The sequence below is a fragment of the Apteryx mantelli genome, chromosome 1 (assembly GCF_036417845.1).
Source record: "Apteryx mantelli isolate bAptMan1 chromosome 1, bAptMan1.hap1, whole genome shotgun sequence".
NCBI lineage: Eukaryota > Metazoa > Chordata > Aves > Apterygiformes > Apterygidae > Apteryx > Apteryx mantelli.
Window position 1 is genome coordinate 21,167,561 of NC_089978.1, and position 18,723 is coordinate 21,186,283.

General features: G+C 43.6%; 1 protein-coding gene across 1 annotated transcript; it reads right to left on the reverse strand.

Moving 5' to 3' along the window:
* Positions 1-2,139: 2,139 nt before the first annotated feature.
* Positions 2,140-3,681, reverse strand: GJA3 (gap junction protein alpha 3). Its single transcript, XM_013962232.2, has one exon. It carries the CDS (start codon positions 3,679-3,681, stop codon positions 2,140-2,142), a length of 1,542 nt encoding a protein of 513 aa, XP_013817686.2.
* Between the last annotated feature and the right edge of the window lie 15,042 nt (positions 3,682-18,723).

Below are 18,723 nucleotides of genomic sequence, written 5' to 3' on the forward strand. Positions count from 1 at the left end.
TGTCCCCAAGATCAGGGACAGCAGAAAGACTTCTCCTCACCTGGTTCACACAAGCAGGTCAAAGAAGTCATGGGACAACACTTAAGGGTTGCAGAACAGTGCCTCTGATCTGAAAGACTCTGTCTGTTCAAAAAGTAGCAAAAATAAATGTTTAGTCTTGAGTGGTGGGAATGCATTTTAGTTGTTGAAAAAAATAAACACATTCTGGAAAACACTGAACAGCAGAGATAACTGGCAATTGTAACTATTTGCTACAGGGTGACCCTGCTTTGCCTGAGTAAGGACTGCCCTGCCAGGCCAAATACTTTGAACATGCAAAGGGCTATTCCAGTGTGTTTGACTGCTCTTCTCCAATTATCATACTTCAGATTTATAGCAGCAATAGGACTGACTCTAAGCATCAGTTCATTTGTATTATGCTTAGAACAGAAGTTGGGCCTAATCCTGCATTCTTTTTGTATCCACAATTCTCTCCAGCCTTATCAGGCATTTGAAATTCTGACTATATTCTGTGAGAGTATTTGTTACAAAGGAATAAAGGATTGAGCCACTTGTAAGGAAAGCTGCACCTTAGAAAAAAATACCCAGCAGTTTCCTCCACTCATTTTTAAGGGAAATGCAAAACTTTTCCAAAGCAAGCTTTTTATGCATTTATCTAAGGCCCCAAACCTACATTCCTTGTAGCACTCAAAACTCCATCTGAATTTCAGTTTTTCTTGAATAGGGCCTGCATGATCCATCCCAAAACTTGTTCTTTGTGAAACTGAACAAAAATTCTGCATATGACTTCAGTGGGACCAGAATAGGACCTTCATCCACTACCATGTTGCCCTGATATTTTAGTCACTTTTTCTGCAATACAATATTGTCTAAATCTGTTTTTACTGACTTGTAAGACACTACAGATTGCTGTTACAGAAAAGGGTAAAACATAACAGGAAATGATGTTGCTTTGAGACTTTTACCATTGGTAAGTTTCTTTCTCCTTACATTTTCTTGTAGGATTAAAGATCAAACTAAAATAAGTAAGTACACAGTCAAGTAACTTTAAACCCACAGATCAAAATTACTCTAAAAATGTACAAATACTTAAAAATATGCACTCGAGTTTACTTCTAAAAAGCATCCTTCCAACTAACTTAAAGCTAATACCTAACATTCTAAAATGCAGAGCCGTACTTCATCCTATTGTTTGTCCACAGGCAACGTATGGGGCCACAATGTACTGAAATCATCATCTTTCTGAAGAGAAATTGTTCTGTGTAGTAATTTCTGAGGTGTGTGGTTTAGATTCCTGTCCTCCTCTAAGCAATTTCAGATGTCATCTAAAATTATAATCAAACATGCTCAAACATATTTGTGGGTTGAAAAACATGGTGTGGTCATGATTGGCAAACACTGGATAGAAGGTCAAACCAGACACTTCCTAACAGGTCAAGAGTAAAAAATAATAATAGAAAGATGAACCTCAAAATGATAAAATCTACTACAGGGGTTACCCAAACTTTGCCCAGCCAAGAGGACCACGCTGGCAATTTGCCATGAGCACAAAAGCTGCATTCATTTATGTTATATGGAAGAGACTGCAGTCACCTCGGTCTTTAATACGGCAAGTTGGTCCATGGAGATGACAGGCGCCAATATGCAATATGCCATCCTGATGGTTGCCATAAGGCCAGCAAGGAAAATAAGTCATATAAGTCAATAACTGTTCATGAAGAGCTTATGTGAAAGAGAGTGGAAGTGAAGGCAAGGGCAAGAGGGAAATGATGGGCAGGTACATGGGTACTACAGATATGAACATTTTTCTTGGATGAAAGTCAGCCTCAGGGCACATGACCAGTTACCATTACCATCTGTTATCTGTGCAGGCCTCCAGTATGGCTGCCCTCAGGAGACCTGCCATGGACATTAAAGAGAGTGAGATTGGTCCCTTGGCCCACAGGCCATGCTTTGGCCACCCCTGATCTATTAGAAAATGTCGATATTTTTCCCCACTACAACTCACAGAGCGCAAAAACAGCACGCGTCAAAGTTTGGAAGCCAGGCCTCCCCCCCGCACCAGGCCTGGCCTCCCTGGGCAGCTCCCCTGCCCGCTCTGCCCTCAAACATCTGCTCCCCCAAGCACTGGGGACAGCACTACACGGCCAGGTCATCTGACCTGGCTCTGCTGCTGCTCGACTTACTGGCCCTGCTTAAGCGCCGTGTGTCTACAAGCAGCGGTGGCTCATGCATCTCCACAGTGGTGCAGGCAGCTGAGACAGGCAGATCCTCCGACAGCTCCTCCTCACCCTCCACATCCCATTTGCTGCCACTTGCCCCGCTCAGGCTGGTGCTGCTGCTGCTGTTGGCAACAGAAATGGGAGGCTCAGCCGGCGGTGGGAGTAGCTGCTCCAGTGGTTCCTCCTGCTGTGGAGGCAGCTGCTGGACACTGCTGGGGGTAGAGGAGGCCGCTGAGCTGCAGGGCGCCTTCCCCTGCTGCTCCACTGCCATGTTGGCCCAGTTCTGCTCAGTCGCCAGGGCATGGCTGTTGCTGTTGAAGTAGTTGATGACAGCTGACGTGGGCGTCGGGATGGGGGTAGGGATGGTGACAGGAGTGGAGACAGGCGTGGGAGTCACAGCACGGTGCTTCTCCTCAGGAGCTGGTGGAGTGACAGGGTAGCTGGCTATGGATGCTGTGTTGGAGGGGGGCCATGCTCTCGGAGCAGCCGCAGCGTAACACGGTGGCACGGTCACCGGGGCCAGCAGTGGTGTGACAATGTGGGTGTCAGGCAGAACAGGGGGGGGTCCAGCAGCTGTTACCACCATGGGTGGTGCCGGTGGAGGCAGGGAAACAGGTTTGGACTCCGCTGATACCATGACTGGTGTCACTGCTGTGACAGGCATCTCAAGGCTGTATTGGCTTGTCATGCCCTGCTTAAGCTTCTTCCACCCCAGGTGATATATCTCAAGCATGTTCAGCAGCAGGGAGACAGAGGCCACCACCAACATGAAGATGATGAAGATGGTCTTCTCAGTGGGCCGCGAGATGAAGCAGTCCACAGTGTGTGGGCAAGGCAAGCGGCTGCAGTGGTACACTGGCTTCAACTCAAAGCCGTACAGGAAGTACTGGCCCACAATAAAGCCCACCTCAAACAATGTCTTGAAAATGATGTTGAAGACATAGGTCCGGAGCAGGGCACCCCCCATGCGGATTCTACCACGTTCATCACAGATCGGGAGCTTCTCCTTTCCCCTTTTGACAAGAGGATCCTTCATGTTATTGCCTCCTCCACCAACACTACCACTGCCAGATGCTGCTGCTCCTGGGTAGTTGCTGTCCTTGATGCTTCCCTTCTTTTTCAGCTCCTCTTCCTTCTCTTTCCTCTTCTCCTCCATGCGTACAATGTGTAGCACATGGCCCAGGTAGATGAGGGTTGGAGTGGAGACAAAAATGATCTGCAGCACCCAGAAGCGGATGTGGGAAATGGGGAAGGCTTTGTCATAGCAAACATTTTCGCAACCAGGTTGCTGAGTGTTGCATGTAAAGTCTGACTGCTCGTCTCCCCAGACCTCCTCAGCAGCGGCCCCCAGCACCAGTATCCTGAAGATAAACAGTACCGTCAGCCAAACCTTGCCAATAACCGTGGAGTGCTCCTGCGCATTCTCTAGTAGTCTCCCCAGAAAGCTCCAGTCACCCATCGTTTCAGATTTCTAACCTGCAATAAGAACATTAGAGCAGCGTTAAAAATCTTGTAATTACACAATGCTGGGGTAAAACAGATTGCTCCTGAACGAATGACATTTCTTAAGTGTACTTCCTTCTGCAAAATATTGCATGCATATGTTAAGAATTACATAATCCTATGTCCTATGCAGCCACAGGTTTTGGTGAGCACAGAACTATGATTTTCTAGTGCCTTGCACCTAGCCTGTACAGGTAACTGTCAACATAAAGTGGCAGCCAAGAGAGATTCATACCTAGAATCTCTACAAGATTTAAATATTGAAACAATGTGATTTCCCTGTTTCCTCCACTCAAGATGCCTCTAACTGTTCTCACCTATTTTTAGAAAAAAAGAGATGGAAATCAGTTCAGTTAATCAGAATATTCCTACTATTAATGTGACTGCACTATTCAGTGTGATAAAAGTTTGGCTCACTCTACTCATTTTATTGTTATCAGGAGTAGTGTTCCAGTTCTCTGCTGTGTTTCATACTGTACAATCACAGAAAAAAAATCATTATTTGTAACCTGCAGATTTTACAGTTTAATTTTGTAATTATAAGTAGGAACATGGATACTAACAACAAGCATATTCTCAAAGCCTAGTCATGTCTGAGTTTGTTTATTTTTAAAAAGAGCAAATTATTTGCATAACTTGAAAGACTGGGAAAGAAGGAGAAATTTTGACAGGAGTGGTGGCAAGGTTTCTATAGGGTTTTCCCCACTATCCTGACAGTTGGTGTTACTGAATCACAAGTACTGAAACATCAGTAATGTAATTTTTTTAAAAACCTCAAGGGCACTTAAGCAATTGTGCACAGAGATTTTATTGAAAAAAAAAAATATCCCTATGGCCTCACTTCTGTGAAACAACTGGTATGCATTTTCAGTGGTTTCTACTGAGTTGTGTACGACAGGCTTCCTGTGTCCAATCTAAGGCAGTGTCAGGAGTCCTGATTTGGAAAGACTGGGAGTACAAGATTTTCTTCAAATCAAATCCTTATTAGCTGTCTTGACTTGGGAAGCAAGCTATACTCTGCTGGTATCATTTCTGTTATATCTTTGCCTGTTTCTAATTGGAATATATGCAAGAAGTACATCGCATTCTCCTAATGAACTATAGTATTTCACGCCACCTTCTGAGTTTTCTATGTCAACCTTCACCTGAAAACAAAACACAAAACTTTACTTTCAGCTGCCTTCAATACTTTCAGGAACACTTAGATCATACTTAAAATTCAGATATAACAATTTGCATGCAAAGAAAAATCACTATCAAAAAGTCTTGGAATATTTCTATTAATACAACTGAATTACACTTTACTTTTTTTACCTTAAATTCTTTGTCTAAGTACCTGCATGTGTTACAATTCCCAAGAAGAAAAGGAGTTCATCATTACATGTAGCAAATTACCAGTGAGAAAATGCAATATTTGGGGTATTTTATTTATTATGATTTCCAACAATGGTGTCACTGTTGTGCAAAATGAAACATTTCCAAAGTCAGTATAAAAATCTCCGTTGTAAACAGAACAAAGTCTCTGTCAACAAGCACTTAGACATCCACAGGTAACTTTATTTCAGGAACTGATCTTCTTGAAACCCTAGTAACCATCAGGCAATTTAAAAAAAAAAAGTTAGTAAAGGGAGTACTTCTAGTAAAGTTACATTCTGATTCTGGTTCTATTGAAATAATTTCTCTCAATACTTAAGAAGTGAAAAATATCTAATTTCTTCTCTTCCCCCAAAATAAAGATCTGACTTTGTTGTTCAGGCTGCATTCAATTTTGAGCACTTCTTTCAGAAGTTAAAGTAATTAAAGTTATTTCAGTTAATTTTCATATAACATGATTTTACTATGAGGAAATGCAGTACCTGCACAATGCAGAGTAGTATGTTTTCACACAAAAAGCAACAAAATGCCATTAGTATTTTGCATTTTGTAATGCTAATAATCCTAGAACGTTAATACACTTTTTATCCATACAAAATTACTTCAACTAACAGCCCCCCCCACAAACAACAGATCTTTCATAGCCTATAAAAACTCATTCTCTTTAATATTATACAATTCCTCTTCCAGCATAGCATGATCAATTGTAAATGATGGTATTAACAATGGAATACTGATTTGTGTAGTAGTGTTCCTGGTCTTAAAACAAATTATATTTTTTTGGAATCAATCATTTTAAAAGAGTGTATTTTTTCCCTTTTAAAATACTAACCCAAGACTGGTTAATTTTATTAGCATACCTTATTTATATATTCCTAATTTGATTTTAATTTTCTTGGGCTTATGAGATTTTTGCACAGAGAAGTAATTTTAACCTTGAGAAGTATTAATTTCTCAAGCCATACTGCATTAATCTTGTTTTTTTTTTAAACTAAAAATCAATTGAAGATATGTTCAATTTAATTCCTTCTTAATGTTGTTTGGGAATGCTTTTATTTTTAGTAGTAAATATTGTTATGGAGGAACAGCAAAATGAATAATGTGATATTTGATGGATTTAAAGAAGTTTAACATAACCTTAAATTCAGTATTTCATTTCTCTACTATCCTTTCCATTATTCTGTATCTCTCAGTTCAGTTCTGCCTCACTCTTTGCTTTCTACCTAGATCAAGCAAAATAGACAGTTCAGATAGATAGTAAGTAGTCAAATTTATGGGTTTTTTCTTTTGCTACTAAAATTGTAATATAAAATTTCTTGATCAGCAAAAGTTAGCACATTAAATTCTCTTTAACTCATTAAGTATGGTCCATTTTCAGCATGGCTGCCATTACCATCGCTTCCAGTGTGACTGAGGCCAAAATCTGTTCTTTATAAAGATAGTTACTACCTTCTATTGTTTCCAAAAATGAAGTCAAGCTGTCCTCATGAAAAAAATAAAAATATATAATATACACAAAACCCCTGCACTGTAAGCAAACTTGAGAAAAGCAGGTGAATAGAGATGTTTTTCGTTATGGGCTCACTGTGGTATATCTCTCACTGAGATCAACAGGAAAGAGTGAGTACAATGAAAGTAGGATTTTTTGTGCTCTTCTGAAGAATTTCATTATCTAGTGACTAGCAGAGGAACAAAAACAATAATTTGTAATAAGTAAAGGAAAGGTGAGCAATAATCCCACTGAATTTACTCTCAATCATTCTCCATTCACTAAAACTCCTGCTGTTTCTCCCTTTGACTACTGACCAACAATGCCCATTCTGAGATAATTCAGGGTGGTAAAGCATGTGACACAATGATACATTTCTTAAAGAATATACTTAACAAACTATTCTAAGGCTTACATTAATTAAAAGATCTATTTCTGTATTCCAGGATCAGAAAATTCACTCAGTACACAAAGTGCATAAGCCATCAGAGGATACTTCATAGCATCTAAACTGAGCAGAGGTGAGAACTTCAATGTTCATCTTAGTGCCAACTATGGCAAACACTGCCTCCACCACAGATGTGTATTACCTAAACACACATACAAGAAGGATATCATTTCCAAAAGCAACGCCAGGACACATATCTCCACTGGCTGGAGGGTCTCAGAAAGCCAGGTTCCATACCTCCCTTCAGTATCAAAGCACTCTCCAGTGAGTAATTCTTCAAACCAATGTAACTTGTCCAAAAAACTGTCAACAATTTTAAAGGGATGCCTTGATGCAAATAATGGTTAATGACATCAACCCAAGGGCTCACACAGTATTTGAGTAGTCACCATTAAGTTTAGTGGGTGCTGAGAGTGCTCAAAAGCAAAAAATAAAGCCACACAACTAAATACTTAGATCTGAATTCAGACATCTAACTTTAAACAGCCACCACTCCATATTTTAGCTGAGAGCAATTCCAAGCTTCCTTTTGTAGTATTATATTAAACTTCAACCGTACAGTGCTACTTCCAGTGCTGCAGGTCATGCTTCCAAATACAGAGCTAGGAAATTGTTTAGCCCTAATCTTACATACAGTTTGTGAAGGGCGATATTTATTCTTTCTGTGGTTGGAAAAAATAGAGATTCAAAAAGAAACATCTTTATCTGTATTTCATGTAATTCATGGGGAAATACCTGTTAGGGAATGATAGAGAATCTGTTTCAGAATGGAATCTAATTCAATGGTATAAAAAGCAAGAATTTCATGGATCTTGGGATCATTTTCTAAACACTGGGAGCCATATATTGCTTGGGTCACTTAAAAACTCATTCCTTTGAGACAAATACTGAAAAAGAGGCAGTTCATAGAAATGACATTGAGTTCTATTTAAGAATCAATGTTGTGCTATTAATTGGTAAGTTTAGTACTTACAGAAATACACTTTGTGGATGGGGTGTGTGTGTGTGAGAGAGAGAGAGAGAGAAAGATAATGAGCAAGAGAGAACATATTTTAAAAAGCTGTGATGTCATGTTTCACTCTACAGGAGAGAAATAATTATAATTTGGCATCTACCAACTTGACAGTTATAATTTCGACTTGCATTTCTGATGACGTCACAGAAGAGGTACATTGCTATGTATCAGGTGTGTGAAATATAATAATTTATTTGTAATTTTATTCATACATGAATACGTGTATATATGTAAAAATACATATCCACACACAGTCATACACACATAAATAATTACACAACTACATTACGAATATTACTAAATTATGCTAACTTGGTGTATCTATGATTTTATTATACTGGTATATCTAGAAAATGTCCTTTGGCAACTATTTTGGGATTTAACAGATGTCTCTGTCATACACTATCTCAAACTCAGCCCACGCTTTCTTTCATTTCTTGTTACACTTTGTAATATCTTCTATGGGATTTAGATTTTTATCTTTAAAATTATCTAGATTTTACAAACTAGTATGACAGAAAATTACTGTTAAAAGAAAAAACAACTTCCAATATTTCCTTTTTTCAAAAATTCATGATTGAGCATTTCAGTTACTATCAGTTTTTTAACTCCAGTTGAAAGTCATGATTTAAATCCAGTAAAAGTAGTCACATTGCACAAAATCTGCAGTGTGACCACGTCATTCCAAACAAAGTGAGAGACATGGAGGGGCAGAATTAGCTATTATAATTTCCAGTGAAATTTAAAGGTAGTTGGCCATGTACGTAAATAAAAAACACAATGGTTGAGGCTTGTTAATTTGCTTTATAAACTTGGTTAAATGATGGCTTGAAAAATATCCTCCTTCCTGCTCGCAGTGTAAGACTTTCAGCTGCAGCTACTATCACTTTCATTGCATTTTAAACACTTTTAAGAAATGAGTCGCTTAACTGACCTTGTTATTATCTTAAATACTTTACTACTGTGGAGCCTCTTCCTTAAGTCCTAGGCAAAATTCCTCTTGACTTAGTGAAAGTTTGGCCTGAATAAAGGAAAAGTGCAAGGAGCTCAGAGCTGAGCCCAGGAGGAGAGCCAGATCCCACCTGTTAAACCCCTCTGTTCCCTGACATAAACCTTTGCTCTGATTCACCACTGACAGGAAAAAAATGGAAACAATAGCAACCCCTTCCCTCTCCAAAAATATTCAAATGCCGTATTAGACCTCTGTGTTAGAATTAAAAGACAGTGACTTACCAGTGCAACACCCTGAGAGGTGCGAAGGGTACGCTGCTACCAGGGCACTATGGAGTAATCGTCAAGCATGAGGGTATCAGCCCCTCCATCCCCAGTGAGTGAAGCATGAACGAGACAGATCTATCAGGTGTCCACACAAGATTGTCCACGCAGATCTAAAAACTGCACAGTGAAGGAGCGCCCCCGCTCCAGATGTACAAGGGAAAGACAAGCCTTTCCAGGAATTCAAATATTCAAGACCCTTTTGCACTGCAGAGGAGCAGGCACCCTGATGGGCAGGTGTAAGTTTGAGGGGATTTCAAGCAGGTTACAGTAACTGCAAGGGGGACAATACCAGATACCCTGTTCAAACTTCTCAAAGGACATTTTTTGTCTGATGGAAAACATTTAATTTTTTTAGGTTAATTCTAATATGTTCCAGGGGAATCTTCCCTTTAAAGTTCCGGGTCTGGCTTCTCAGTCCAACTGCTTTTTCCTATTTATTCCAGGCTCTTACAGACCTAACACACTCTCAGGATTCCTAATAACATCCCAGGCTTATGTGATTTCCTCATTGAGTCCGGGAGGGACCCAAATGCCTTTTGATACTATGCCTACAGGAAAAAAAAACTAACTAACAAACAACACATCTTTCTTACAGCAATGGCAAACTTTTGCCTAAGTAAGTCATAAGTATCTGTGGAAAATTCCAAAGAATATACATTCACATCAAATATTTTGCATTCCTTTTGAGTCCTAAGTGAACAAGCGAGCAACTGGCACATTTCTGGTAACCTTCAGACCAAACATTTGGCCAGAGTGAGGCAAAGGCCTGGTCAATGCAGGGCCTGAGGGAGGACACCCAGCCGTTTTCTGTGCGCCCAGGAGAAAGCCCAAAAGGAAAATGCTCAGGAGAAAACCACGCTCAGGAGAAGGGGCTGAGGTAACGCTGAGTTCACCCCAAGAAACCCTGGGTCATTAAGGTCACACTCATCAATTCCATTACTGTGTGTGGCACCACTCACGAAGCTGAAAGAAATACTGGGTCTGCTTTATTTAGGATTTAATTCCACTCCAGGAGTAAAACTGGCTTGAAACGCCGCACATCGATGCTCAGATGTTAGTACTAGCCCTGAATGAAGCGGGCCTTCCCCCACCTCCCGCTTGGGCAACAGCCTTGCCAGTCCAGGACGCAAAAGGGCGTTTGGCACATCCCCTTCCAGCGCGTTTTCCGAGGTATTTTGCGAGGACTGAGCGCTTTCCCCCGCCACGCCAGGGGCAGTTTACGGCCCCTGGCAGTGCTACCGGTCCCGGCTGCGAGCTCCGCTCCTGCCGGCGGCTCCCGCGGCGGGGCACGAGCCCGACACCCGCCCCGCGGGGGCAGCTGAAGCAGTGAAGCCCCTTTCCGCGATTCCCCCTCCGAGCGACGCGCGGGGCCGGGCCGGCCCCTCGCTGCGCCCCCGCGGAGGGGCAGAGAGGCCCCGGCTCTGCCGCGGCCGCTTCCCCCCCGCACCCTCGGCGCAGCTCCCCGCCGAGCGGCGCAGCCCGGCCGCTGGCGGGGCAGCTTTACTTACGCTTTGCTATTTTAAGGAGCAAAAGCTTAACTCGCTCGGAAGAGTCCGGAGAATCTCATTTAAATGGGGAGGGGTGTTAGAAGAGAAAAAAAGAAGAAGAGCCCCAAACTTTGTTCTCGGAGTATGAAAAGGAGCGCGGGAGGAGGGCGCAGCGCCGCGGCCCCCCGGCCGGCCGGGCCCTACCTGCTGCCTGCCGCGCCAGAGCCCCTCGCGCCGGCGGCGGCCCGTCGCCTGGAGGCCGCCTGTGGCGCGGGGCCTGGGCCAGCCAGCCTCGCCTCGCCTCGCCTCCCTCCCCTATAGGCACCGGCACCCGTCCCTCCCTCTCCCCCCTCCCCTCGCCCGCCTCCCACGGCTGGCGGCGCTGCCAGCCCCGGACGCAGCCCCCCGCCGAGGGGCTCTGGCGCAGGGCGGGCGGCTGGGCGACTGCTGCGCGGTCCTGCGCGCGTTTCTGCGTGGCCCGTGGCGGGCGCCTGTGCGCTCTGCCTTCTCTCTTCCTCCGAGAAGCCTGAGGAATGAGCCACCGGTCGAGGCCAGCGGTCCCTCGCCGCCGCGGTTCTGGGCGTGCAGGGGCGCCCGTCCCACGGGGCTCTGCTTGCAGGGAGCCAGGCGAGCGCCGCTCCCTCGGGCCCCCTCCGCCTCCACCCGCCCCCGGCTCCGCTGCCCCTGCTGGCGGCCGGGCGGGCGTGAGGGGCTCTGGGTAGCCGCGGCGCTGGGGCCGGCACCCGCTGACACTCCTTCGCGGCAGCGGGAGAGGCGTCGTCGCCCGCTTGGCGTCCCGCACAGAGCACGGGGGTGTTTTTAAGGAAAACGTATGTGAAACAGTCTCGCACAGGCACAGGCGCCCGCTGCGGCTGCCGCCCTGTGGCGGCCCCGCGCCGGCCGTTGGCGCCGCGGTAACGGCTCGCCGGAGCCGCGCCGCTTCAGTGGCGGCTTTCACGCGGTTTCCTCGGGGCCTACAGCCCCGGAAGGAGACGCTCTCGCTTTCATCCACGAGGTGTTAAATGTGTCTTCAGCCTGAGTTTTTCACCCGGAGGGCTTTGTTTGGTGTTTCTGCCGCCTTGCAGGTATTCTATGCAGCACCCCGTCGGGCTGCCGCCCCCGCGTGCCGGGGTGCTCCACACACAGCAGTTACTGCCCTTAGGGCAAGCCGGATCCCTTCTTCTTCAGAACGTAAAGCAACGCTGCATTAACTCCCCTTACCGCTTCCAGAGACTCCTCAAGTTTTATAAATGACAAGTCTTTGGAGCTTGAGAGCCTACACCCATGACTGAGCCTATATCGGAAAAGAAGGCATTATGGATATTATTTTTGAAAAGCTTCTTTTAACAGACCCTCCTCAGCCAAGAATAGCTGCCATGCTGTCATGCACAGACTATTTGAAAAGCCTGATTGGTTGCAACTACATTTTACGTGTCCACATGATGATTTAAATGTGGCTTTTGATAATTTCAGCATCCGTACTCAAAAATATTGCCATCGCCTAGCTTTTGGTCAGACTTTTGTGTTCCTGGCTGTTGCCCTGAGGAGAGAAAACATTAGGCAGAATAACTGAAAACCAGCACAATGACTCTTCAGCAGTAACACACAAGTTTCTGTTAATAGTGAGCTACATGCCAGTCAGAGAGGTGAAAACATAACCATATCAGGTCACTCTCAAGGCCCTTTGTTGTTCCCTTCAGTAAAAATACTATCCAAGACAAATTCTGTCTGAGACACTTTGAAGAGCAGCGTGTAGCAGAGGACTGGTGACAAATTGAAGCAGACTATCCACACGTTCTTGTATCCTTGCAGTCCTTGATTGCTCCCTATAAATATTTCAACTGAATAAGGAGGAAAATGTCTATTAAACTAAAAGCTAGTGGTGGCACGAGTCAAATAAGTATAAACTAAAGAAGCATAATATATCAGAAACACAGCTGTACCATGATTCTAAGTATATGAGTATGGGTTAGATGAGCAGACAGTGAGGTGGATTGAGACCTGGCTGAATGGCAGAGCTCAGAGGGTTGTGATCAGTGGCACAAAGTCTAGTTGGAGACCTGTAGCCTGCAGGGGGTCAATACTGGATCCAGTCTTGTTCAACTTCTTCACTGATGACCTGGATGAAGGGACAGAGTGCACCCTCAGCAAGTCTGCTGATGATACAAAACTGAGAAACACCAGAGGGCTGTGCTGCCATTCAGAGGGACCTCAACAGGCTGGAGAGATGGGTGGAGAGGAACCTCATGAAGTTCAACAAAGGCAAGTGCGGGGTCCTGCACCTGGGGAGGAATAACCCCAGGCACCAAGACAGGCTGGGGGCTGACCTGCTGGAAAGCCGCTCTGTGGAGAAGGACCTGGGAGTGTTGGTGGACATCAAGTTAAGCATGAGGCAGCAATGTGCCCTTGTGGCCAAGAAGGCCAATGGTATCCTGGGGTGCATCAGGAAGAGTGTTGCCAGCAGGTCGAGGGAGGTGATTCTCCCCCTCTACTCAGCCCTGGTGAGGCCACATCTGGAGTACTGTGTCCAGTTCTGGGCTCCCCAATACAAGAGAGACATGGAACTACTGGAGTGAGTCCAGTGAAGGGCTACTAAGATGTTTAAGGGACTGGAGCATCTCTCTTATGAGGAAAGGCTGAGAGAGCTGGGCCTGTTCAGCCTGGAGAAGAGAAGACTGAGAGGGGATTGTGTCAATGTGTATAAATATCTGACAGGAGGGTGTAGCGAGGATGGGACCAGACTCTTTTCAGTGGTGCCCAGTGACAGGGCGAGAAGCAACAGGCACAAACTGAAACACGGGAAGCTCCGTTTGACCATAAGGAAAAACATTTTTCCTGTGAAGGTGGTCAAATACCAGAACAGGTTGCCCAGAGAGGTTGTGGAATCTCCTTCCTTGGAGATATTCAAAAGCTGTCTGGACATGGTCCTGGGCAAAGTGCTCTAGGTGGCCCTGCTTGAGCAGGGGGGGTTGAACTAGATGATCTCTGAAGGTCCCTTCCAACTTCAACTATTCCATGATTCTGTGATTCTATTGGTTAGAAAAATATTCTTAGTCAAGCAAGCAGTGAGGTTCTACAACAGCCTTTCAGTAATGCCACAGAGGGTTGTTAGTACAGAATTCAATACATCTTGAATGGGGATTATCAGATGCAATGCCTGACTACCATGGGGCTACACTCATCTGCTAAGAATTTACTTTCCAAGAATTCTGCGTTCTTACCAGAAGAGGTTTGGACTGTCAGTAAAGCTCTCTGGGACATCTGTAGAAAATGAGACAGGTAAGGATGCAAAATCACTGCAGAAACCCTGAAAGGAACAGCTATAAAAATAAGGACAGATTATGCATTGGCAAAAGCCCAAGCATAAGAGCATGCTGAGGTGGTATGAGGGGCTATTTGAAAGTCACATACTAGAACAGGAGGATCTGAACTGGATTTAGGAAAACTAGACAAAATAGGACATGTCTCCCTGAGAAATTCATTCATAAGGAAGGTATACTGAGATTTATAGAATAATAGGTGTTCAGAAGTGTCTTTTCATATGGATACTCTGATAGACAGTTTCCCATGAAAGGGCCATCCTGCCAGTTTCCTTACTGGCACTTGTCTTTAAAGGTGCACAGCAATTCCAGTGGCCAGATGCCACTTTGGTCCAAATCCCTAGGTCCTTATTATGTTTAAAGGTTTTCCTCCATTGTCATTAACTCTAGACAGCAAAATAAAACTTAAATTCACATTTATTTTTTCACATTAAAATGTATACTTACATAATTTCCAGCCTTCCTTTAATTATCTGCTTCAATTTCACTTTTCATCTTGAACCCAGGCCTCCACATAGGTGACAAGCCCTGTTCTGTGTGTAAAAAATCTTTAGAGGAGCACTGTGTGACAATCTGTCTGGGGCAGACAGAGCGGGGTTAAAGGAGTGGGTGAAGAGAACAGTCAGTATTTTTAAGATCAGAAGACATGGACTTGCACTGCAAAGTACAAGGGAAAAGATCAAAAAGAGATACCAAGCTTTATGAAATGATAAAAAGATCTCATAAGCTAAGGGGATATATCTTGATCTTAGCCTGAACCTGAGCTGCTGTGCTAGAAGAAATTGAAACTTATTCAGATTAGTCTTGATTGAAAACAATGTTTCATCCCATGCTATTTCTAATGTAAGCACCTGTTTTGAAGAGGATCACTGCTGCCGTATCTGTGCACCCCAGAATAATTTAGTGGTGGGACCTCTAAACTGTGGTACTACTAGTACTATGTCACTACTAGTGAACTACTAGTGAACAAGCTAGTGAACTACTAGTGAACTACTAGTGAACAAGCCACTTGAAGGGGTATGTGGCATGGCAGTGCTGATAGCAGTTGTGTCCACACATTCAGCACAAAGAAAAGAGCTGAGAAGACCTTCAGTTCAGCATGTTGTGGCACTCTGTATGTGTCAATAAAAAGAATTGGACTTGACATGCCACTCTGCCACAGAAGATGGCACTAAAGAGATTTAAATGTTAAAGGAAGGCTACTGTTATCTCAGCAGGCACAGTTTGAAGTAAGTAGTGGTAAAGTCCGTTCTTCTCCTCTAGTTGTTTTCTACATGAAGTAAATCAAAAGACTTTAGTATTTAGAACCGTTCAACTAATAAATAAAACTGTAGTAAAAACACTGGAGTAGTAGTTTAATCTCATATCGAATAGAAGCTGTTATTATTATGCCACTTTGTGATTAGTGTTCTGTGTGTTAGACGCTACTGACAAACACCTCAGAGAACACAGAATATTAGCAAATAAGAACTGGTGACAGGAAGGGTTATTGTTATTGCTGTTTTGTAGGAATGAAGGCACAGGAAAACTTAATGACTTCTCTTAGGTATACAGAAAATCTGTGCTAGAGCAATGGGAATGGCACTGGGCTCCTAGACTGGTGTTTTACCCACCAGAACAGGCTTCCTCTCAGAAGTCCATTGGAAACTGTGGAAAGTCTCTTAATACACTGACAAAACTGGACTGCTCGGGGTTATGTAGCAGTGAGATGCATTCAGTCACCTGCCTGGGAGCAAAACTGCTTGTGAAATGTTGCAGAAGAATTATGACTGTACAAACCAGGCATGTGTTATGAGGAGGAACTGAAAAAGAGAGACGTGGGACATGCAGAATCCTGAGAGGAATGACATTTTTACTATTCTGTCATGGCTTGAAGCTTTTTCTCCACACTGCTGCCAAAAATACGAAGAAATAAAAGAGAAGTATTGGTATTTGAAAGACAGTAATGCCTGCCCCAAACCTGGAAGAAAACTAACTGGGCTGAAAATAAAGCAAAACCTAGAGTTCAGATAGTTTTCTGTTCAGTTAGTGAGTTAAATTAACTCATACTGGGGTTGAGGGGAGAGTGGGTCAGAGCAAGGGAGATGGTCAGTAGGGTAGAAGCAGGGCCAGGAGAGAGGAGAGGAGAGCAGGGAAGGGTACAGCAGGGAAAGAGGGAAAAGGTGGGGAGACTGTCCCCTTTCTGGTAGCAGCCACTTACGAAAATACAGCCAGAGGCTGTGGTTTGAAATTACAAGGTGTGGAGCAGCCAATACAGCTTAAGACATGGCCATTCCCTCCACCCCTTCTGCTGACTCCCGGCAGCTCTTCTTGCCTAATGCCATGGCCTACTGCCCCACAGTCACATCAGCAGAAAAGTTCATGTGGCCTCCCTGTAAGCCAGATCAAGGAACTGATCCAGCTAAAAAACAATCCAGCAAATCAAAATGTTTGTTTCGTCATCAGCTAAAACAGTCACCTAATCCAGTGCCCAGTGCAACTGTGCAAGCAACTGTGCTGGCACAGTAAAGATCCTGGAGTGGAGGCACTGCGTTGGATGGGGTAGGAGAAAGACGCAGGTGGGATAGGAAGGGATGAAATCAGTGTCAATACCTTAAACTAGTATTACCAGTGAAGACTTTGTAATGCCAAACCACAGCCATAGCTTCTAAACAAGGAAATTGCCTGTCTGATGTTCTTTTCCATTGTGTTCAGGGCAAGAACAAATACGGTATATTTTAGCAGGAATATACCTTACTGACATGCATCATGAGTTTGCAAAGGCCTCAAATATTGGCTACCTTCCAAAGAAAGGAACAGCAATAGATCTCCTGCTTTGAAACAGAAAAACAAGCGGAGCTTATGTATGGGAAAATTTCTATAAAAAATCCAGACTGCTGCACAGTGTGAATCTGCCTTTGAACTGGAAGAAACCAGTAACATGAAAAGGCACGTTACTGCTGTGAAACTTCTGCTGGGTGAAGACTAGGCTGCAGTGATCTCTAGCAATGTTTGCATGTATAGTCAGCTGAGCTCAGGGCAGCAAAATGGAAAGTTGACCTGGGTTTTAGTGGCTTGTCGAGGAAAGACTGGAAGGTTTGTAGAGAAACCTAGCTGCCATTGGGAGGAATGTTGATGTTGTGAGATACAAGACCAAGGCAAGAGGAGCTTTTTACTCACTCTGCTGAGGAGAATATAAAAGAACACCCATGACCAAATTCATTTATATGAATTACAATTGTATTTATTCATAATGCCACCTCTTGTGTTTCAGGTGGAATTTATTATAGCACAAAAATGCTTTATTACAATTGTTAAAAGGACAAAGGAACCATGCTGATATAGATCATACTGGATAGACTCTGCACTGATATGTAACCTTGAATTTATATGAACAAGATTTTAATTTTGATTTAGTAGCTGAGCTTTGGCTCAGCAAAAAGAACCTGTACAACTGACTCTTTCAGTTGAGGTCCCCTTCCCCATAGATTTTAGCTCTTCCCTCTGTCCCATAGAAGAGTCCCATACCTACAGCATCCTCAACAGATGTTGGACTAACCTGCCCTTAAAAACCTTCAGTGATGGAGAGCGCATCATCTGACTCAATGCTTAGCCCTCTCCACAGAGAGCTTTTTGCAATGACTAGCCAACATCTCATTGCAATGTAAGCCTGTTATTTCTTGTCCTGTTGCCAGCAGATGCAAAGAGCAAAATCCTCATCCTCTTTGCCAGTCTTTTACATATTTGATGAGCACTATTGGGTCTTTCTTCAGACTTTTCTAGGCCAACCCATTTCTCTCAAGCTTTCCTCATAGGTGCTGTGTATGCTCTAGATATTTGGTCATTCTTATTCCTGACTTCTGGATTTCTCCAGCTGATACCTGTTTTTTTGACAGATTGCTCCAAAGTAAGTTCCAGGTAAGGACTTGCAGATGCTAAAAAGAGTGGTAACATTATTTCAAACATCATCTTTTTGACAGGCATTTATGCATCCCAGTTTGATATTTTTTTCCAGGTCAGTAATGTTATTGACTCATGTTCCACTGAGGATCTACTACAAACTCCAGCTCTTCTCTACAAAACTGTTCCTTTCTTCAGAACAGTTCTCCATCCTACAATTCTGCAAGTGCTTGATCCTTCTCAACTGTGGCATTTAGACTTCTCAGCTTCCCAAACTACTTCTGTTAAACCTTTTCTCCTACTGATAAAGATCTTAGGGAGTTCTAATCCTCTCCTCCCATGTACTTGCAGCTCCTCCCAGCTGCATACAGTTTATGCCATTTGGTGGATCCTCACATTTTGACAATGAGTCATTAATAACTATTTTACTGCTATACATAAAAGCTGTTATCATGGGATAGACAGAAATTATTCCTGACAAATCCATGTCATAATTGTTTGAATTTTCTAAGAGATAAAGTGAGATAATGATTTAGTCAGTTTGTTCCTTTGTGTGCACATGTGTGTGGGTAAGCGTGTAGTTTGTTTCTGTTTGTTTGTGATGAAGTGATTGTGGAAGCTATTTAAGCTGTATATTAAACACTCAGTCCTTGGAAAAGATGCAATATTTAGGGCAGGAACATGACTAATCATAATTAGGCATTACAT